Raw genomic sequence first — 22,669 nt, forward strand, 5'->3', positions numbered from 1 at the left:
CTTGGGGAGTGGAAGGTAGGAGTGTGTAGAACAGAAGATGGAATAAGCAGAAACAGATGCAAATAGAAGACAGAACCATAAACCCATGCACAACTTGCTCTTGCAAGTGCTCACAACACAAGTAGCAGCTGCTTCTCTGGTACCTGCCCCTCCTACACACCATAAGGGAGAGCTGCCGAGCCTTAAGTCCTAAACAGCTGTAGGATATGATATAAGCATCTTTCCCCCCAGTAATTCGTCGGGCAGGCAGGTACAGGCTCCAGGCCACTGGGGTTTCTTTTTTGGTTTAATAGATACATGTGCTTTCATTTCTTAAGGAACATTGTCAGCCTGAAATCTTAGAAAAACAAAAACACCTGTAAATAATTCAGAGTGAAGACAACTCCAGAAATAAGGAGAGGGAAGAGTTTGTAAGGCTGAGTATTTTCCTAAAACTCCTGACAACCAGAGTCTACTACTGGGCAAAGGAGAATAAGTTTTCTGGCAGAAACGCCAGAAAAGTTAGATAATGCAAAGTCTTTGCTGCCCTCTACTGATGAAAATGAAGACTAACGTGTGGTTTGAGAGGAGAGAGGTTTTTCAATTACCATTCCATTTTTTCATTTACTTTTTCAACACCTATTTACTCAGCTTATACTTGGTGCAGGTGATGTGCAAAGCATTGAGTACAGTAGCAGAAAATACAGAGCAGGTGTTTGTGCTCATGAAACTTACAATCTGCCAAAGGAAACCAATTTTGTATGTCAACAAACAGGAAACATTTTAAGGTTATTGAAAGTGCTCTGAACGTTAACAGGCTAATGTGGAGATGTGTGGGTGGGGGAGACGGGGTACAGGGGGGTGGCAGGCAATTTAAGAATGGAAGGTTGTGACAAAGCCAGCTGTGCCAGGAGAGGCCAAGAGCTTTTCATGCAGAGAGAGAAGTGGGTGTAAACTCCAGAGACAGAAAAGTGCTCCCTGGGTCCTTGAACTCAGTGCAGGAGCAAAGGGCTGTGTGGAGAGGCCAGAGAAGTGGGCAGGGACCAGTTCACAGAGGGTCCCAGTATTTTGCCCAGGAGCTGGGATTTTGTTTGGGATACATTTTATTCAGAAGAGGAAGCTATTGAGCATTTGCTATTTTTGTCTTTCAAGGACCATTTTTTTTAATAGTACATACTCGCTACAGGGTATCAATAAAGTTTTTTTTCCCCAGAAATATCAGAAAGTTTAAAAAGTGCATACATTAAATAACTATATTAACATCTAGAGAAGCCGGGCGCAGTGGCTCACGCCTGTAATCCCAGCATTTTGGGAGGCCGAGGTGCGTGGATCACTTAGGGTCAGGAGTTCAAGACCAGCCCGGACAACATGGTGAAACCCTGTCTTTACTAAAAATACAAAAACTAGCTGAGCATGGTGCCACGCACCTGTAGTCTCAGTTGATCCAGAGGCTGAAACACGAAGATTGCTTGCACCTCGGAGGCGGAGGTTGCAGTGAGCCAAGATCGCACCACTGCACTCCAAGCTGACTGACAGAGCGAGACTCCATCTCAAAACAAAACAAAAATCATCTAGAGGATTATTTTGTCTTCTGTGTGGATGATGGACAGTAGGGCAGCGGGGCAAGAGGAGGAGACAGAGCCAGGTGGTGCTGTGTGGGAGTCAAGCTGGGAAGATGGACAGAAATGAATGGATATGAGGTGGCTTTGGTGGTCTCACCTTCAGGACCCTCTGGTGGGTTGGATGTGGAGGACAGTGACACGGAGAGAGCTGCCAAGGCTGTGAGGACAAGAAAATCAGCTATGACACACGTTTGAAGAGCAGTGGCACCTGCAGGCTCCATCCCTGGCTCTTTGCTGGCCAGTGGGCCAGGGCCATTTGCCTGTCCACCATGCTCTCTCCTCCTGCTTAGTCTGGGTGATTACACCTGACAGGGTTCAGAGAGGCATCCCTCATAAAAATGGCCATAAAGCCGTTTGCTAATACGAAGCCTCCCATAAATGTCAGGTGATGAGAATTACAGCCCTGCAGGCTCATAAAAGAGCGTGTCATGGCTTGAGGAAGCCACAGCGACGGTGAGGGCACCAGACTGTCTTTCCAAGCTGTATTTTAGTTTCGGGGAAGATATGACTGGAGGAAGTGCAGTGCTGGCTGAGGCCAAAGTGGCTCAGAACCTTAAGTGAAAGGCCCAGTTATGAAACCTGTCAGCAAAGCTTCCGTCCCATGGCCAGGGCTTCTTCAAGGTGAAGTGGAATGTATTCTGAACTTGTAGAACTTAGCGAGGAGGAGTAGGGGCATTAGTGAACCTGGCCTCAGGCAGCCTCTGATTCTGGGGAATAAACAACATACTGTTTCCTACTTTTTCCAATCCTTGACCCACCTGTCAGCTAATTAGTACATAGCCCAGGTGTTCTCTCTGCCTTGAGCTGCTCCCCTGCTTACCATCTGTCTAGCAATCCTTTGATGCACCCCATATGTCTCACAGCCCTGACCCCCCAACCTCTTTCTTTCTCTCCCTTTATTTTTTTTCTCTCTCTTTCATGTCCAGTCAACATTCAGCTAAAAATCGCTGGTATCCTATAATAAAGATGACATTGTGCTGGGATTCTGGAAACCAGGTTGCGGGCAAAGAAACATGATATGAAGACCCCATCCAGAAGAAGTTACACATCTAGCTGACAGGCAGCTAGGTGAGTAACTTCTTCTGGGAGCACATCCACACTTAAAAAGTAAAACAATAGTAAATAATTGTGGCCAATATCAATACTGAAGGCTGATTGCCTGCCAGGTACCTGCCAAGGGCATCAGCTCTTGTGGTCCTCCTGATAACCTGTTGAGGTGAGTACTACTATGATTCTCATGTTGAGATCAAGAGGCTGAGGCTAGGGAGGTGGGGACCTTTGCAGGGTGACATAGCCTGTGACCTTTTTAAATGCAGGTTGGCATGATCCTGAAGCCTGTATGCCGCTCGGCTCTGGCACATCAACCAGGATAAACTGAGGCTCCTAATAGTATGGGCATATCCTGCATGCTGCTCCGCTTCTGGGGCCACTCTGCCTTTTGCTCGCTCTTAACTTTTCTTCCACACACACCACACATACATGTGCACACACACACATCTTGATCCATAATCCCATCCTGACCCCTATCCTTTGGATCCTAATGACATTTTGACATTGAATAAAAATTATGCAAAATTATTGCTGCTCATTGAGAGAGCAATTTCAGGAACAAACACCAATAACCCCAATAAATTCCAATAAACTCAACATAATAATCAGTCTTAATAAATAATAAACACCAATATATTTTTGAATCAATTTTTATATTACATAACGTTGTTTTAATTTTGGGGATTAATTCTTTTTGGTTTCTTAAAGTGATTTCTTTTCTTTTTTTTTGAAACAGGGTCTCACTCTGTCGCCCATGCTGGAGTACAGTGGCATGATCACGACTCACTGCAGCCTCAACCTCTTAGGCTTAATTGATCCTCCCAACTCAGCCTCCCAAGAAATAGCTGGGACCCCAGGCGCATGCCACATGCCAGGCTAATTTTTGTATTTTTTGTAGCGATGGGGTTTCACCATGTTGTCCCGGCTGGTCTGAAACTCCTGGGCTCAAGTGATTCACCCACCTCGGCCTCCCAAAGTGCTGGGATTACAGGCATGAACCACTGTGCTTGCCCTAAAGTTATGTCTGGCAGTTCTTTATGTAAATTTTAGAGTGAAAATTTAATCATCAAGAGTTCTGTCTGCATCAAATTGTACCAATTTTAGGTATTATTTGTGTGAGGTTTCTTCAGTGACTTATTTCTACCAGATCCAATTTTCCTGGGTCAAATTTTGCAGATCTGCATTTCAAGATTTGCGCCATTTTTAGTCAATATCACATTTTTACCACATACAATCAGTCATAGCCATTTTCAGTTTTAATTTGTGTTGGTTATTTTTGCCAGAAATATCCATTATAAATTGAACAGCAGATTAATGGTTTATTTACTCATTTCTTATTCAATGGGATGAGAACACTGAACAACATTAGGCAACAGAGAGAGCTAGGCAAAACGGAGACAAAGACTCAGATAAAGATAGCAAGAGGAAATCAAATTTTAAGAGTAAAAATTATATTTATGGTAATGGTAATAGCTAATATTTATTGTGTACTTCTTATGAGCCCTGTTCTAAACACCTTAAACGGGCTTATATTCATTTCATCTTCACAACAACTCTTTTTTTTTAACGTCGATTTTAAGTCCAGGATACATGTGCAGATTTGTTACATAGGTAAACTTGTGTCATGGGGGTTTGTTGTTCAGATTATTTCATCACCCAGGTATTAAGCCTAGTACCCATTAATTATTTTTCCTGATCCTTTCCCTATTCCCACTCTCTACCTTCTGAACAGCCCCAGTGTGTGTTGTTCCCCTCTATGTGTCCATGTGTTCTCATCATTTAGCTCCCACTTGTGAGAACATGCAGTATTTGGTTTTCTGTTCCTGTGTTAGTTTGCTAAGGATAAGGGCCTCCAGCTCTGTCCATGTCCCTACAAAGGACATCATCTCCTTCTTTTCTTATGGCTGCATAGTATTCCATGGCATATATGTACCACATTTTCTTTATCCAGTCTATCATCAATGGGCATTTAGGTGGATTCCATGTCTTTGCTATTGTGAATAGTACTTCAGTGAACATACGTGTGCATGTATCTTTATAATAGAATGCTTTATATTCCTTTGGGTGTATACCCAATAATGAGATTGCTTGGTTGAATAATATTTCTGTCTCTAGGTCTTTGAGGAGTCGCCACACTGTCTTCCACAATGGCTGAACTAATTTACACCCTCATCAACAGTGTGTAAGCATTTCTTTTTCTCTACAACCTTGCCAGCATCTGTTTTTGTTTTGTTTTGTTTTCACCTTTTAGTAATAGCCATTCTGACTGGTGTGAGATGGTATCTCATTATGGTTTTGATTTGCATTTCTTTAATGATCAGTGATGTTGAGCTTTTCTTCATATGATTGTTGGCCGCATGTATGTCTTCTTTCAAAAAGTGTCTGTTCATAGGCCGGGCATGGTGGCTCACGCCTGTAATCCCAGCGTTTTGGGAGGCCGAGGCAGGCAGATCACCTGAGGTTGGGAATTCGAGACCAGCCTGACCAACATGGAGAAACCCCGTTTCTACTAAAAAAAAAAACAAAATTAGCCAGGCATGGTGGTGCATGCTTGTAATCCTAGCTACTCAGGAGGCTGAGGCAGGAGAATCGCTTGAACTCAGGAGGTGGAGGTTGCAGTGAGCAGAGATCACACCATTGCACTCCAGCCTGGGCAACAAGAGCAAAACTCTGTCTCCAAAAAAAAAAAAAAAAAAAAGTGTCTGTTCATGATCTTTGCCCACTTTTTATGTTTTTTGTTTTTGCTGTTGTTTTTGTAAATTTGCACAACAACTCTTTGCAGAGATGTAATTATCATTTCTATTTTAAGATGGGGAAACCGAGGCACAAAGACTGGAAATAAATTGTCTCAAATTATACAGCTAGTAAGAGGCAGATCGGGGATTCACACCCAGGCAGCCTGTGACTGAGAAAATGCAGCTGTGCTTGTATATTGATTACTTACTTCTTGGTACTGCAGCATCCAAATGTCCCCTGGAACAAAACGTTGGAGTGAGTCAAAACGTTCTTTCATTCTATGCTTTTCTGCCACCTGAAATACCCTCCTACACCTTCTGTGCCTAACACCATTATATGCTTCCTTAGGGGAGTCAGACTGACCTTGAGAAGGAGGGGACCATTGCCCACAAAGCTGGGTCTCCTGACCCTGTACTGGGACTCCCAGCATCTGAGCTAACTGCTGTTTGAATGCTTATCATCTGTGCCGCAATTCCCTTTGCTTCTTAGTCTCTCTCATTAGAGCTTGCTTGAAATGCTTGTTTTCCGGTACCATAAAGAAATAGCACTTAAACATAAATTTAATTTTTTCAGTAAGGCCATTTTTATACTTTCTTCAGAAAGGGTACACTCGCCAGCAGTTTTGCCATGAGAGTACACTGAGCAAAGGAGACGGGGTCATTTACAACCTGACGTGTCTACCCTACTGCTGTGTTCGGTTTCCACTGGCTGGAACGGGACCTCACATTCTATATTTGTCCCGAGTGGCTAGCAACTTAGAACTTTTTAAAAGAGGCAAAGGCAGAGGAGAACAAAGGAAGGAGGAAGTAACTTGTGGAATGCTGAGAAAGGTAAAAATACCTTTAAATAGGGAAGAGGAACAGGCAATGACCTAACGCTCGCTTGGACCAGTATAAGCATGCCACGGCAAATATTTAGGCTAAATTGTGGGAACTAAGAACATAAAGTACATTGATTTTTTTATTACGGCTAGCAGATACTTAAGAATGTTAGCACAGGTTTTTGAATAAATTTATTATTATTATTATACTTTAAGTTTTAGGGTACATGTGCACAACGTGCAGGTTTGTTACATATGTATACATGTGTCATGTTGGTGTGCTGCACCCATTAACTCGTCATTTAGCATCAGGTATATCTCCTAATGCTATCCCTCCCCCCTCCCCCCACCCCACAACAAACTAAAGAGCTTCTGCACAGCAAAAGAAACCACCATCAGAATGAACAGGCAACCTACAGAATGGGAGAAAATTTTTGCAACCTACTCATCTGACAAAGGGCTAATATCCAGAATCTACAATGAACTCAAATAAATTTACAAGAAAAAACAAACAACCCCATCAAAAAGTGGGCGAAGGATAAATTTTGCTTTTTAAGAGAAGTTACTATTTATTTCTAATTAGACAGGGAGGAAAGTCTTTGAAGAGGAACCTCTACTTTACTTTTTACAAGCCTAAGATTCTTAAGAACAGGAGTTGGCTCTTATTGCCAGTGTTTCCATTTCCTACTGTAGGACTGGTACAAATTAAAAAGGTTATGAAAATTATTGAATAAATGCTTCTTGGCCTTTTGGCTAAGATCAAGTGAAAATTATTGAATAATAATTTTGCATAAACAAATGTGCAATTTCACTAATAAGGTATTCTACTAATAGTTACTTGCTTTATTATTTACTGTCAAGTATGATTGTTTTGGCTTAACATGTTCTTCTGCATTAAAGAACTTGTGATCTTTCATGACAGTTCTGGGAACTTATTCAAAGCTCATGAAGTTTTGATGTTCTGATGCAAGTCACTGGGTTATGGATAAACATTTAATTTCTACATTCGTCCACTTTCTATTTTGTTCTAACAATCCCATAGTATCTGGTGATAACAGAGTTCACCAGCAAGGGAGTTTGGATATGATACAGCATAAGCCAAAATCTAAAATCAGAATAAGTCTATGTAGAATATGTCCTGATTGGTGCAAAAGTAATTATGGTTTTCACCATTAATAACTACAGACTTGATCTATGAAGTAGCTAAGTTATCCTAATGTATTAACCCAGGCTGCTGAAGTCAGAAATCTTAAGATTGTCTAAAGCTCCCTGCCTTCCCTACTCAAATCCAATCCATCAACCAGTTTTGTTGATTCTACCTTTTAAATAGTTCCTGAATCTGTCTCCTTTTCTCCATCTTTGTTATCATTGCCTTCGGTCAACGTCTCATCATGGTTAATCGCAGCAATGTTCTACTGTCTCCCCAGCTGCAAGCTTGCTCCAATTCATTATTCTCACTATAGTCAGAGTGTTCTCTCTAAGAAGCAAATCTAATCGTCACTCCCATACTTGAAACCCTTAAATAATAACTTCATATCATCTGCAGAATAAAATATAACTCCCATCCTCCTTTCTAGGTCCATTTCCTGCTGCTCCCCTGTACACTAGTGCATTAGTCTTGATGACGTCCTTGGAAGTTCCTAAAATTACTTCCAAAATGCTGTCCCTGATGCATCCTTTCTTGGTTCTTGTTTACTTCCTCAGTTTCCACTTTCACAATGGAGTCTCCCTCCAAACACAGTCCCTGCTTCTGTATTTCTGCCTAACTACAAAGAGTATGACATAAAGATTCAGAGCAAATGCAGTAGTATGGGGTTGCCAGACTACCCCACCTAAGTTGTATGAGTTTAGGCAACTCGCGTAAGCTTTCTAAGCCTCAATTACCTCATCTGTGAAGTGGGCTAGTTAGTAGCTGTGATATGTAGATTGCCATGGGGAATTAAATGAGAAATTCCAGGTAAAGTGCTTGCGTGTGCTAATCACTTAGTAATTACTAGCCATTTGTCTCGGCTAATATTTAGTTTGTTTGTTTACTTCTGCTAGACTGTGTGCTTCAAGGATAAAGACTCTTGTGTCTTTAGCAACTGTGATAGTAACGGGCACAAAATAAGTGTTCCTTAAATATTTGCCAAATGGACAAATGAATGGATGATTATCTTCTACACCCCAAATTGGAACACTTGATCTCACATGTTTGAGTAATGGAGAAGAGTTTAAATAACTTCTAAAATAGTGAGTTATTGCTACAGCGATGAAAAAATTATTACCCTACCGCATGTCCTGAGATTGGTGTGGTTAATGACACACTGCAGGTGTTGAGTTTAGAAAATTATAAGAGACAAACAACACTTTCAGTCAAATTTAACTGGGGAAGCATAATATTGTAAAGACCTGGGTTCTGGTCCTGTCTCTGCCACTAACGGGATGTGTGACCATGAAAAAGTTAAAAATTAAACTCTCAGTCTTTATTTCCTCATCTGTAGACAAACAATGATGCACAAGATTATCTCGAAGATCCTTTCACTTTGGCAATCAACTGCTTTTGTAACTTCTCAAGGTGATAAGTTACACTTTCAATTTGGGGAAATTGTATATGAAAGTATATGAAATAACTGCATTATAATAGTCTTAACTACTGCTGCTATTTAATGTTCCTGAGATTTTGTTGTTATTGTTGTTGTTTTTAACTTTGAGAAACAGAAAAATTTTAATGGTAAGAATTTATAATTGGAATGAATCATAAAAGAGATAATTGTTGTTGATACAAGAGGATAAGAGAGAATCCCCACTTACTGCCCCCGACCTGGCCATGTTCAGTAAAAGAACTAGCACTGGCTTTATACAGTGGATATGATTAACTGTTTATGTTAATAAGCAAGGAGACTATATATGTATCATTAATAATTATGGGACAAATTCAAAGTTTCTGAGAGTTAAACTAGTGAAATGCATACACAATGTACTTAGATATAGTCATCTATGTTAGTAAATGAAGAGATTGCAAATGTGTGGTTAATTATTCTAGGAAAAACACAAACTAGGGTAATCTTAGAGAATATGATCATTGTTTAATAAGTGGAAACCTAAATAATCATATGGTATTTTATAGGGAAAAAATTGTGGAAACAAACATAGATGGTCAACCTAAAGCAGGGTACTCTAATCTATGGCTCTCAGATTCCAGGTGGTCCCTGAAATTGCTTTAAGGATCTGCAAATTTATGAGTTTACTAACCATTCGCTGTCTGTTGGCTGAACCAGCCAATGGTGTTAATAATCAAAACGATTCCCTCTCTTTGTTTCCTATAAACCACAATAGAAAAGAACACAACTCCTTTTTTTTTTTTTTTTTAAGCCTCCTCACTGGAGAAGTAGGCTAAGCTATCTGTGTAAGGAAGAGGTTCTTGGATAGGACAGAGAGTTCCCCAATGCAAGGGCAGGCACAGTCGGTCCAAGTAGAAGGTGTATCTTTATTTGGAATATGAATTATCAGGCTTTCATGGCCCAAAGCTATTAAAAATTAAAATTAAATAACATTCTGCCCTTGTTCTGCTTCTAATCTCATTGAACTGCCTTCTGATTATTTTGCTTGCTATGTATGTTTGCCCACAGGGAGGACAGGAGCAGCTGGTCCACCTGACAGTTGTAATTTTTTTCATAAATTAATACGTTGGTATTCTGGTTTATGAAGATAATTTTTTTAAGTGTTCAGTTTATAATTTTTTTTTTGAGACCAGGTCTCCTTATAACATAAGACTTGTCCAGGCTGGTCTCGAACTCCTGGGCTCAAGGGATCCTCCTGCCTTGGCCTCCCAAAGTGCTGGGATTACAGGTGTGAGCCACCATGCCCTGCTGTGTGTTCAGTTTAATGTGTGTGTTATTGACTTTGTTTCCAGGCTCATTTTGCCCCCCCCCAAAAAAAATCTATTTGCGGGGATTGGAAGGCTAGGAGTGCAATCCTTAACTGCATGTGTTTCTCGAGGTCAAGCGTACCTCGCGAGCTCTCTTGGCACTCATACAGCTAGCTGAGTCTTTTCTGGGGACGCCTCACTGGGTACTGCTTGCGCTTACCATTAGATGAGCATCTTGTCTGATCCTCTTATTTTGTAGATGGACAAATTGAGGCATCATAGTATACCTATGGTTTTCACCTTTCTCAAAGGTACTTAGCACCTTTGAGAACTAGCTATCTGAACACTTAAAACGGATTTTAGAAAACTTTTTCTTTTGGGCTGGGCACAGTGGTTCATGCCTGTAATCCCAGCACTTTGGGAGGACAAGGAGAGAAGATCGTTTGAGCCCAGGAGTTGAAGACCAGCCTAGGCAACATAGTGAGACCCTGTCTGTACAAGAAATACAAAAATTAGCTAGGTGTGGTGGTGCACACCTGTGGTCCCAGCTATTCAGGAGGCTGAGGAGGAAGGTTTGCTTGAGCCCAGGAGGTTGAGGCTGCCATGAGCCGTGATTGCACCACTGCACTTCAGCCTGGGCAACAGAGCATGATCCTGTCTCAAAAAAACAAAAATAATAAAAAAAAAAACCTTTTATTTTGAAATAATTTTGGATTTACAGAAGAGTTGCAAAGTTAGTACAGACATAGTCCACATTCGGCTTCCCTTAACGTTAACATTTTTTTCATTTTTATTTTTTGAAACAGAGTTTCACTCTTGTTGCCCAGGCTGGAGTGCAATGGCACAGTCTTGGCTCACTGCAACCTCCGTCTCCTGGGTTGAAGTGATCCTCCTGCCTCAGCCTCCCAAGTAGCTGGGATTACAGGCGTGTGCCACCACGCCTGGCTAATTTTATACTTTTTTAGTAGAGATGGGGTTTCACCATGTTGGTCAGGCTTGAACTCCCGACCTCAAGTGATCCCCCTGTCTTGGCTTCCCAAAGTACTGGCATTACAGGCATGAACCACCATGCAACATTAACATATTATATAATCATGGTTCATTGATCAAACCACAAAGGTTATATATATATAATATATATTATATATTATATATAATATATATTATATATTATATATAATATATAATATATAATATATTATATATTATATATAACATATTATATATATGATATATTATATATATCATATATATAATATATTATATATATATTTTATATATATATATTTTAATAGAGATAGGGTCTCACTGTGTTGCCCAGGCTGGTCTTGAACTCCTGGGCTCAGGCAATCCTCCCACCTCAGACTCCCAAAGTGCTGTGATTACCAGTGTGAGCCACTGTGCCTGGCCCTTACAATATTAATTAAACAATGAACTTTATTTGGATTTCCTCAGTTTTCCCCACCAGTGCCCCTTTTCTGTGCCAGGATGTGATCCAGGACACCACTGTACATTTTAGTCATCATGCCTCCTTTGTTGCCTCAAACTGTGACTGTTTCTCACTCTTTATCTGTCTTTCATGATCTTGACACTTTTGAAGAGTATTGATCAGGTATTGTGTAGAACGTCCCTCAATTCAGATTTGTTTAATATTTCCACAGCTTTAGACTGAGGTTGTGGATCTTGGAGAAGAATACCATAGAGGCGAAGCGGCCTTCTCATCACATCATGTCAGGGATGTACACTATCACTGATGATATTAATTTCTTTTTTAATCTTAATTTTAGTAGAGACAGGGTTTCACCATGTGTGTCAGGCTGGTCTTGAATTCCCAGCCTCAGGTGATCTGCCTGCCTTGGCCTCAATCTTTTTATTTTGAAAGTTGGTAAGTAAAGAAAAAGAATTAAGCATTTACTCACTTTTAAAACAGAAACTATTTTCAGGTAACTAAATCGCCTCTGTTGTCAAAGGAAATCTCTAATTTAAGGAAGACTGTCAGTGAGCAAATGTGGAAGGTAACATATAATTGGAAAATCATCAGTTTGCCACCGGTAAGGAAAGTATTGATTCAGGAAAGGATAAAATCATTAAATCGTTAGGTTAATGGTTGACAGGTACGTTGACCATTCATCCCATTTTGCCAGAGATGGTCCTAGTTTATGACTATTGTCCAAGTGTAATTATTAGTAGTGCCCCTTTTAGTCTCAAATGTGGCAGTTTGGATTATAAGTGATAGGGTCACCCTCCTGACAGGGTACCAACATTTGTATGAAACCAAAGTAATATCATGCAGATAATATTCTGATTATAATAAGATTGAGCTGTCATCACCTTTAACTCAGTGTTAATCTTAGCATCACTTAGGATGGGACAACCAGATGTGTCTCCTGTTGTGACTGAAATTGGAATATACAGCATTACCTATGAAGTTCCCTTGACAAAAATGTTCAATTTAAATCTGGTCAAATATTCAGATCTATCTTCCTGCTTATAGGAAACACAAGGGTTAGAGGAAGCAATCAGACAGATCCAGAGGGGAAACAGGCCTGGTCTTCAGCAAGTCCATATCATGATAAAAGGAACTGTTCTAGATTAAAAGCTTGAGGCATAGCAACCAGATGTACTGCTTGGTTCTGAATTCGATACTTATCTGGCCAAACCAGCTGGAAGGACATCTTGGGGACAGGTGAGGAAATTTGAATATGGATTTGCTATTACTGTTAATTATGTTAGGTGTGAAAATATAATTTTTGCTATGTAGAAAACTGGGCGTTAAAAAAAATAGATGCATTCCAAACATTAGGGGTGGAATATTATGATGTCTATAATTTACTTTAAAATACTTCAGGGCTGGGCGTGGAGGATCATGCTTGTAATCCCAACATTTTGTGAGGCCAAGGTGGGAGGATCTCTTGAGCCCAGGAGTTTGAGACCAGCCTGGGCAACAATGTGAAACACTGGCTCTAAAAACAAAAACAAAAAGAAAAACAAAAACATGAAACTAAACTAAAAAAAACCCAAAAAACACAAAAAGCAAAAAAACCCTTCAGCATTAACTACAATAAATGGAGTTGGCAGGAAAAGAAATAAGATAAAATATATAAAACGTTTCATAAACTTACACCTGAAAGACAGTGTCATAGGTAAGGCAGCCCCCAATGATCCCACCTTCTGATATTCAGCCCCTCCTTGAGTGTGGTCTACACTTTTCAACTTGTTTCTTCTTCCCCTTTTTTTTTTTTAATTGAGACAGAGTCTCACTCTGGAGTGCAGTGGTGCAATCCCGGCTCATTGCTGGGACTACAGGCGTGCACCACCACGCCTGGCTAATTTTTGTATTTTTAGTAGAGATCGGTTTTCACTGTGTGGGGCAGGCTGGTCTTGCTCCTACTTCAGGTGATCCACCCGCCTTGGCCTCCCAAAGTGCTGGGATTACAGGCGTGAGCCACCGCACGCAGCCTCACCTTGCTTCTAATGAATGGATATGGGCAGAAGTGATGGAATTTCACTCCCAATATTATTGAAATACTGGAGGTTACAAAAGGTTACAAGTCTGTGGCTTCCATCCTGAGATTGCTTGTGCTAGGAGAAGGACACTGTCATGTTATGATCAGCTCTGTGGACAGGCCCATGTGTGGCATGTCTTCTGTCTAGCAACCTATGAGGAACTGACATGCATTAAAAACCAGGTGAGTGAACTTGGAAGAAGATCCTTCAACATCAGGTGAGTCTTCAATCTTGGCTGGCAATCTGACAGCAACCTCATGAGAGGTCTTGAGCCAGAGGCACTTAGACTGTGCCTGGATTCCTGACCCGTGGAAGCTGTGAAGTAATGTTTTGTTGCTTTAAACTGCTAAGGTTTGAGATAATTTGTTATGCAGCAATAGGTAACTAATACAGATAGGAAAAGAGTTATTTGGGTGAAAGAGGGCAAGAAGAACATCATAGGCAGAGAGAAAAACCCATGAGATAAGTATTTAAGGTAAGAAGCATGAGTGTCTTTGAAAAATGGAAAGAAACCAAGTTTGATTAGAACTTACAAGCAATGAGGAAAGATGAAGCTGTAGCAATGGGCATGATATAGGGCTACAAAGACCATGTCAAAAGTCTGTTCTTTTTCCTATTGGGAAATAAGAAGCCATGGAAAGGATTTAAGCAGAGGCTGTTTTAGAAGCTTAACTGGATGTTTTGCAGAGAAGAGAATAGAGGGAGCAAGGGTGGAAGCTAATCTGGGAGAAGCGCTGAATCATCTGGGGCTGGGTATGGAAAACAGATGGCATTGCCTTTCTCAACTCAGACTCTGAAAAGGTCAACACTGTTCTGGGCCTTACTCTGATTACACAAAATTGGCACAAGGATGGCCATACAAATCAACACCAGTTAATACGCTGGCTACCCAATGACCAGTTAGATTTCTTCTTGGAAGACTTCTTACCTACAGATATCCAGAGATTTGGCAGTGATGTGTGGACACTAGACTGTGAGGTGAGTCAGGTGCTGCCTTTACATCTGCATTGAATAGGATGAGTGAGAGGAGAAAGTGAGTTTACAGAAAGAGGAGACTAGAGCAAACAGGCCAAGATAACCAGAGAGGAGGAGCCATGTGGCCCCTGAGAAGGAAAGGAAGAGAGTGGGAAACTCTATAGCTCCTCAAAGCTTTCCAGCCCCTATAAAGGTCAGGGCAACTAAACCTCTTGTCCACAGAATTGATTAGTTCTGTTTTCTCACCAATACTAATTTCACTCATGCTAATTTGGCTTCTTTTCCTTGCAACCCAAACATTTTCTTGACTAGAATAAATTTCTGCACCATGATTGAATAGATCATTTGACTTCTATAGATTAAAAAAAAGGTATGAATTGGGAGGGTGAATAGAATGATATTCTTAACACTTGCATATTACTGACTCAATATATTCACAAAGATGCAATTATTTACTTCAGTTCAGGAATTCTGAGCCCCATCCAAGCAGCCTATATGCTGATACTACTTAATAGCTGAATATATAACAACGATTTCTGAGTTTTCTTACATCCTAGATCCAAAGGAGATTAGGGGATGAGAGGTTAGAACTTGTTCTAAATTCCATAAGTAAGTTACAAACTGATGAAGTGACAGTTTGAAGGTAGATGCAATGGAGATGTCATCTGGAGAAGTTTTACCTGCTGCCCTCAGACATCCATACAGAATGGAAGAAGCCCAGGGACACTTTATGGTCTAATTGCCGATTGGCAGTAGAGCAGATTGGTTATGAATGTGGACTCTGTAGCCTGGAGGCCTAGACTTGAATTCCAATTGTGTCATTTAGCTGTGTGACTCAGGATGCATTATTTAATCTCTCTGTGCCTTTGTTATCTGTAAAATAGAAATAATAGCAATGCTTACCTCATAGGGTTTTTGTAAAGTTTCAAATGTGTTAATACATTTAAAGTGCTTAAAACAGTGCCTTGCATGTAGGAAATGACTGATAAATATTACTTATTAAATGAGATGCTTATGTAAAATGCTCAGTATGCTACAAGCTTAGGAAATGTAAGCTACTATTATTATTTTCTGCTATAATCCTGTATGTTGATTTAGTATGACACTTCCTATTCATGGAGTAATATTGTTTATTTAGTTCTAGTTTCTTGGCTATCTCACTGTCCTCACTTATATATATGCAAAAAGGTGGACCCTATCTTGATTTTGACCTTGTCGGTAAAGCACGGGCTAGCAAAATGCCGTTTTTCAGTCCATTCTGGCTGCTGTAACAAAATACCATAGACTGGGTGGTTCATAAACAATAGAGATTTATTTCTCACATTCTAGAGACTGGAGAGTCCAAGGTCAAGGTGCCAGCAGATTTGGTGTCAGGTGAGAACTAGCTTCCTCAGACGACCTTCTCACTCTAACCTCATGTGGCAGAAAAGGGCGAGAGGTTGCTCCTGGGCCTCTTTTACAAGCGCTCTAGTAACATTCATAGGGTTCTGCCCCCATGACCTAGTCACCTCCCAAAGGCCTCGCATCCTAATACAATCACCTTGTGGGTAAGAATTTCAACATAGGAATCCAGACGATAGCAGCCCTAGAGAAACTCTGTAAACAAATATTACTTATTGATGATTTTTAGTTGCTGCCTATGCCATGGTAAATAGTTCACTTATGAAATCTCAGGGCAACTCTTTGTTTTCCAAATAAAAAGGTTGAAGCTGTGAGAAGTGACTTGCTCAAGATTGTACAGCCAGTAGTTGATAGAGCCAGGACTAGAATCCTGACCTAATTTACCCCAAAGCTCATTAGCAACCTCTATCCATACTGCCTGTGAGGGAGCTAGCAGGTGCATCCAGCCTGGGATTCTCTATTTCTGAGATCTCTTTAAATATTTCAAAGACCAGTATTTCCAGTTAGGAATAACATAGCTGCACAGTTTATGGGTTAATAAGTGTGTTATTAGGAGCTGGGGGCTTCAGCCAGGAAAACAGTCTTTTTAAAGCATTTACAGTCTAGAGGGAAGAGGAAGAAATGATACATGGTGATTTGGGTGAGACACAGGATTGAGTGGTCTCTAACTGGCTTTGGTGTTAGACACACACGTGTTTGAATTCTGGCTTCCCCTCTTTTCAGCTATCTGAATGTCGCCTGGCATCAGTCCTATCATCTATCTGAGCCTCAGTTTCCTCATTTGTAAATTGGGGACAATACATCCACCTTGCAGGGCTGTTGAAAGGATTGGAAATAGTGTATGTAATGTACCTGCTACGGATTTAAGATAGGTGCTCAAAAATGGCAGTTATTTTTTTAAAGCCTGATTCTGCATTGGAACCAGTTCTCAAGAGCCAATTCTGATGAGTGTCTTCACAGCAGGACCTAAGCCCTGATGAGTTAATTTGTCTGAAACCAACATTGTCTCTTCATTTCATCTTGATATGCTAATTTTGGGGGGTAATAATTCAATGGTTACCAATTAAGCAAGGATGGTATTTGCTATTCTGTTCTATATAGTTGTGTACATTATCAGTATCCTAATAGTTATCAAGCTTTGACTGTCAGAAAGTCCATTTGGTCTCTTAAAAGATGCACTGAATCTCTTCAATTCCTTTTTCATTTTGATTCAATAAAATGGTTCACTCTAGAAAAGCTGTGTAGACATAGTTCAAGTCAGAAATTTGCAATATGTTGTAAATAACTATTGAGCTCAAACTACCTGAATTTCAAGGACATTTTTATGGGGATACACTATAGCAAAGAAATAATGAAATATATACATATATACACATGATTATCATTACATGTGATAGATATACATATGTATATACTTAATCTATTTAAAAGATTATACTATAATATAAATATCTTAAAGTGTATTTAGATATAAATAACATAATAAAAACTATCAGATAATAAAATTTTTAATACCTGCAAGGAGTTTCTTCGACTGACAATTTGTTTTCATTTTTTATTTGAGATGAAGTCTCACTCTGTCACACAGGCTGGAGTGCAATGGCGAGATCTCGGCTCACTGCAACCTCTGCCTCCCAGGTTTAAGCGATTCTCCTGCTTCAGCTTTCCAAGTAGCTGGGACTACAGGCACGTGCCACCATGCCTAGCTAATTTTTGTATTTTTTTAGTAGAGATGGGGTTTTGCCATGTTGGCCATGCTGGTCTCAAAATCCTCAGGTGATCCACCTGCCTCGGCCTCCCAAAGTGCTGGAATTACAGGCGTGAGCCACGGCGCCCGGCCTGTTTTCATCTTTTATATATGCTAGTGACTTATTTTCTATAAGCTTTCCGTTTTGAATCTTTTTTTAGTAGGAATTAGTTTGTAATGAGCCATCTATACCAGTATTATTTTCAGAATAGTTGACCAGAACTTGGGGATACACACTGATGTTGAAAAAGGGATCTAACTCCCAACTTTTAGTCAAACTATAGTTTGTTCAAATGCCACACCTTTTTTTTTTCTTTTTTAAGACAGTGTCTCACTCTGTATCCCACGCTGGAGTGCGGTGCTGCAATTACAGCTCACAGTAGCCTCGACTCAAGTGGGCTCAAGCGGTCCTCCGACCTCTGCCTGTCAAGTAGCTGGGACCACAGTCATGCATCACAATGCCTGGCTAATATTTTTGATTTTTTGTAGTGGTGAGGTCTCACCATTTTGCTCAGGCTGGTTTCAAACTCCTGAACTCAAGCAGTCCTCCCGCCTTGGCCTCCCAAAGTGCTGGGATTACAGGCCTGTGGCACCACACCCAGCCTCAAATATCACATCTTTAACAAAATTTTCACCATGCTCTCCTCCAATTATTCATGCTCAGAACTGTGTGAAGCCTTTATCACAATTTATCATATTTAATTGATTTTGAATATTTAACTGGAATTCAGTGTAGAATGGTGTTTTTGAATTAAAATATAATTCACATACAGTAAAATTCACCTTTTAAAGTATACAAGTTGGCTGTATGCAGTGGCTCACACCTGTAATCCCAGCACTTTGGGAGGCCAAGGTGGGCAGATCACTTCAGCTTAGGAGTTCAAGACCAGCCTGGCCAACATGGCAAAACCCCGTCTTTACCAAAAATATAAAAAATTAGCTGGACGTGGTGGCGGAGGCCTGTGGGAGCTACTTGGGAGGCTGAAGTGTGAGGATCGCTTGAGCCTGGGAGGCGGAGGTTGCAGTGAGCTGATATCATGCCACTGCACTCCAGCCTGGGTGACAGAGTGACACTCCCTCTCAAAATAAGTAAATAAATAAATAAATAGTATAGAATTCAATGGGTTTTAGTATATTCACAAAGTTGTGCAACCATCAGCGCCAATTCCAGAACATTTTTATCATCCGAAAAGACATTCCATATCCATCAGCAGTCACTTCCAATTCCTCATTCCCCTCTACCTCCTGGAAACCACTGTTCTACTTTCTGTCTGTATGTATTTGCCTGAAATGCAATGCAATTTCATCATATTTCATGTAAATGGAATCATACAACAGGCGGCCTTTTTGTATGTGGCTTTTTATGTCTGAACAATATTTCATTGCACAGTTATACCATGTTTCTTTTTTTTTTTTTTTTTTTTTTTTTGAGACGGAGTCTCGCTGTCGCCCAGGCTGGAGTGCAGTGGCGCGATCTCTGCTCACTGCAAGCTCTGCTTCCGGGGTTCACGCCATTTTCCTGCCACAGCCTCCTGAGTAGCTGGGACTACAGGCGCCCGCCACCACGCCGGGCTATTTTTTTTTAGTAGAGACAGGGTTTCACCGTGTTAGCCAGGATGGTCTTGATCTCCTGACCTCGTGATCCACCCGTCTCGGCCTCCCAAAGTGCTGGGATTACAGGCTTGAGCTACCGCGCCCGGCCTATACCATGTTTCTTAACCATTCATCAGCTGATGGTCATTGGGTTGTTACAATACTTTTTGGCTATTATGAATATTGCTGCTGTGAACATTTGTGCACATGTTTTTATGTGGATCCAATTATTTAGGCTTACAGTATTTAAGAGTGCTGCTTTGCTACTACGCTGACTGGGGTTAAGACCAGGCTCTGCTATTTAGTAAATGTGTGACCTTGGGCAAGTTACTTAACTTCTCTGTGCCTCAAGCTCATCTACAAACAGTGACTATGTTACCCACCTCCTAGTAATTTTTGAATCTTAAAAGAGTTAACGTACCTGACATACTTAGATCCGGGTTTGCTACATGGTTAGGTCCAAGTAAAATTTATCTATTAGTATTATTTTAATATTTTTACGACTTTAATAAAAGGACTCATCTTCATTGTGCCTTTGAAACCCCAAATCCAAAACTTTTTTTTTTTGTTAATTAGAAAAACTAAATAAATATTCAGAATTGTCTGGTATTCTGGGTGTGCTAATTTCAGACAAGCACATTTTGAGATCGAGGGAGACGTGGTTAAGCTGTAAATTGCAAAGAGGCTTGCCTTCGCCAATTTACCTTTCTTAATGCAGCAACTTATAACACCTATTGGCTTGCAACGGTTTAGTATAATTTGGGAGGTATTCTTGTAATTAATAATATATTATTTAATAACATGGATATAGAGCTGAGTGGTGACTTAAGACTCCTGCTACTGTAAAGGTAGGAAATAGCGGCTTTCCACACCAACTGTGCAATCGGTTTAGGCGCGGCCCAGGTCGATTTTGATTGGCTTGCCCAGTGGAAATGCTCTCCGCCTCAGCTACTACTGGCCAATATGGCTCCACAATTGGCTCTCCTGGAAGCCGACAGACACGTGGCTACCGCAGGCTGAGCCGAACTTGGGAGGACTTAGTTCTGCTTACCGCGAGAGGGCGCCGGCGGCTCCTCACTGCTAAAATCTCATTTCCCATAAAGCCCCCGAGTCACCAATCAACTGGCTGTCTTCATACCGCTTTCAAAGTCGGCGGGCGCCTTGCCCAATAGCAAAGAACATACCGCCCCCATTTCGAAGATTGATGGAAAGTTTGACCAACCGCATCTCAGACTTCTGCTGTCTCCGCCTCTCTCATTGGGGATTGACGATTTTTCTAGCCAATAGGAGACGCCGGGTCGGCGGGTGGATGAACGCGGCCCTCTGTAATGGCGGAGCGTGGCGGGGACGGGGGCGAGAGTGAACGATTCAACCCGGGGGAGCTCAGGTAAGAGACGCTGCCCTCCTTCACATCTCTGCTCACGAGAGCCCCAGAGGCTAGACCTGCCATGTGGAGATCCGGGGCGGACGGTGGGTAGCGGAGCCGGGCGGCCCGGGCCGGGACCGCATGGGGTTTAAGAAGGGGGAAGGGGAAGGTGGCTTGAATGAGAGCCGGGCCCGGGCTGGGCCAGGGCCTCCTGCGCGTTCACTGGCTGCTTCCTAGTGCTTTCTTGGGGTCTCGCCGCCTCTCGCGGCCTGCAGCCCTCTGGCCGGGCGCGGTGCTCCCGCCTTTGGGCCCCGCCTCAGCCGCGTGTCGCCTCCGTCTCGGCCGACCTGAGTCTGTCCCCAGGCCGCGCTCCGCTGCGGGCCTGATTTTCCTCATCGACGTTTCTGCACTCCGCAGTTACTTCCCCTGTACCCCTCGCCACTTCTGGCTAAGCCTTCTCCACGCCCTCCGCGGCTCTTTGGGCTCCCCACGTTTGCCCTTTCATTTCATCCCCCTCATTGCTTGCCTTTCTTAACTTCTGTGGCTTTTCTTCCTTTTTTCATCCCTTTATTCCTTATTATCCTGTAGTTGTGAGTAGCAACAACAGTAGCAACCCCTTATTAGGCACTTACCGTGTGCCAGTAAACCCTTTACTTTGGTTTGTCTCATTTAATCCTCACAACCACCCTTTGGAGTAGTTGCTATTAACATTTTGCAGGCCACAGACCAGAGGCGTCTTCAGTTGTTACTCGCCCATCTTACAGGTGAGATAACAGCCTCGTGGAGGTTGAGTCAGTAGAATAAGATTGCATAGGCGGATTTGTGGCTCCAGGAAGTGGCTTGAACTCAGGCAGTCAGGTTTCAGAGCCTGCAATCCCGATTGGCGTTCTATTCTTCTACTACTCATGCCATTTCCTTGAACAGTGCAGTGACCTTTTTCCCCCTGGAACCTCAGTGCCTATGAGTTTGTAGTTAAAATTTGGTAAAATGAGAGTGACCTGGAGAAATCTTTTGGTCAGTGGTTTTTGAGGAAAAGAGGTATTATGCTTTATGTGTATTTGGTACTTTGTTTTTTTTCTGTATGGGAGAAATGGCATTTGAGATGTTCAGCTCCCATTCTGAATTGTGCTATTGTCAACGTTTGAAAATGAAAAAGAGCAGTGTAGATTATGAAGACTCGGTTGATACTGTCTAGAACTTAAGATGAAATTGTGTAAGGAAATGGCTATTGTTATTCAAGGTTTTAGAAGAGGAAAATGCCTTTCAGATTCTGTATGGTCGCACACACAAATCTCCACTTTGGCAGAAATGAAATTTTGTTTTATTTCAGAGATGAATCTGAAATCCTTTAAACTCCATATGTATACAGTATTAATGAGTGATCAAGGTGAATTGTCAGCATCTTTAAATATTAGCGATGCCAAGTTTATTCCTGATTTCGATCTTAAAGGGAGGTTACTTAGCTAGTTTCAGATGGATTTATTAGGGAACATTCTTTTGCATTTTAGAAAGTATCTTTCTAAAGCTTTAAAAAAAATCCTTATTAATAAAGCCGTTTAGGCTTTATTAATAGTCTAGACACTGTTGCACAACTGATTTGAATAGGGCTTTAATTTGCAAATGAATTTGCCCTGTTGCAAATATTTTATAACGTAGCCTCTTGGATTGGAAGTTGCTTGCAGAGCATACTGTACAGATCTTTATTTTAGCATTTCTCATGAAATTAGGTGTGTATGTGGCCTCTTTGATGGCAGAAGTTGGGGCTTAATTTTTGCATTATATTTGTAACCTGAATGTACTTCATGGTGTGTCTGTCATAACCGCCTGGCAAATGAGATGTTCTGTAGTTATGTTGTAAATAAATGAAGATAGGAGATTTAAAGATACTTCACTTATTGGGCCGACATTTATTGTGTGCTACATGACAGTTGCTGACCTAGGTGCTGGCAATAGTGCCCTGAACCAGACCGAAAAAAGAGGTTTGTCCTGCAGGAGCTTCCAGCTTAAGTAAGAGCCATCTAAA

The 22,669-nt window shown here is 41.3% G+C and overlaps 1 protein-coding gene across 12 annotated transcripts in view; it reads left to right on the top strand.

Annotated features, from left to right (window-relative positions):
* The first annotated feature begins 20,398 nt into the window (after positions 1-20,398).
* The window catches only part of TCERG1 (transcription elongation regulator 1), a 64,320-nt gene continuing 62,049 nt past the window's right edge, over positions 20,399-22,669 (top strand). For 9 of the 12 annotated variants that reach the window (XR_004671692.2, XM_034960721.1, XM_034960723.2 and 6 more), the window contains exon 1: positions 20,544-20,667. Coding sequence is in view for 10 of the 12 variants with exons in the window: in XM_034960721.1 (XP_034816612.1) it covers positions 20,609-20,667 (59 nt within the window). In the remaining 2 variants the exon portion in view is untranslated. Of the gene's footprint in view, positions 20,668-22,669 lie in introns of all 12 variants that reach the window. The other 3 variants (XR_008625444.2, XM_034960722.3, XM_034960725.3) reach the window with 2 other exon arrangements.

This window comes from Pan paniscus, chromosome 4, assembly GCF_029289425.2.
Source record: "Pan paniscus chromosome 4, NHGRI_mPanPan1-v2.0_pri, whole genome shotgun sequence".
In the NCBI taxonomy this organism is placed as follows: domain Eukaryota; kingdom Metazoa; phylum Chordata; class Mammalia; order Primates; family Hominidae; genus Pan; species Pan paniscus.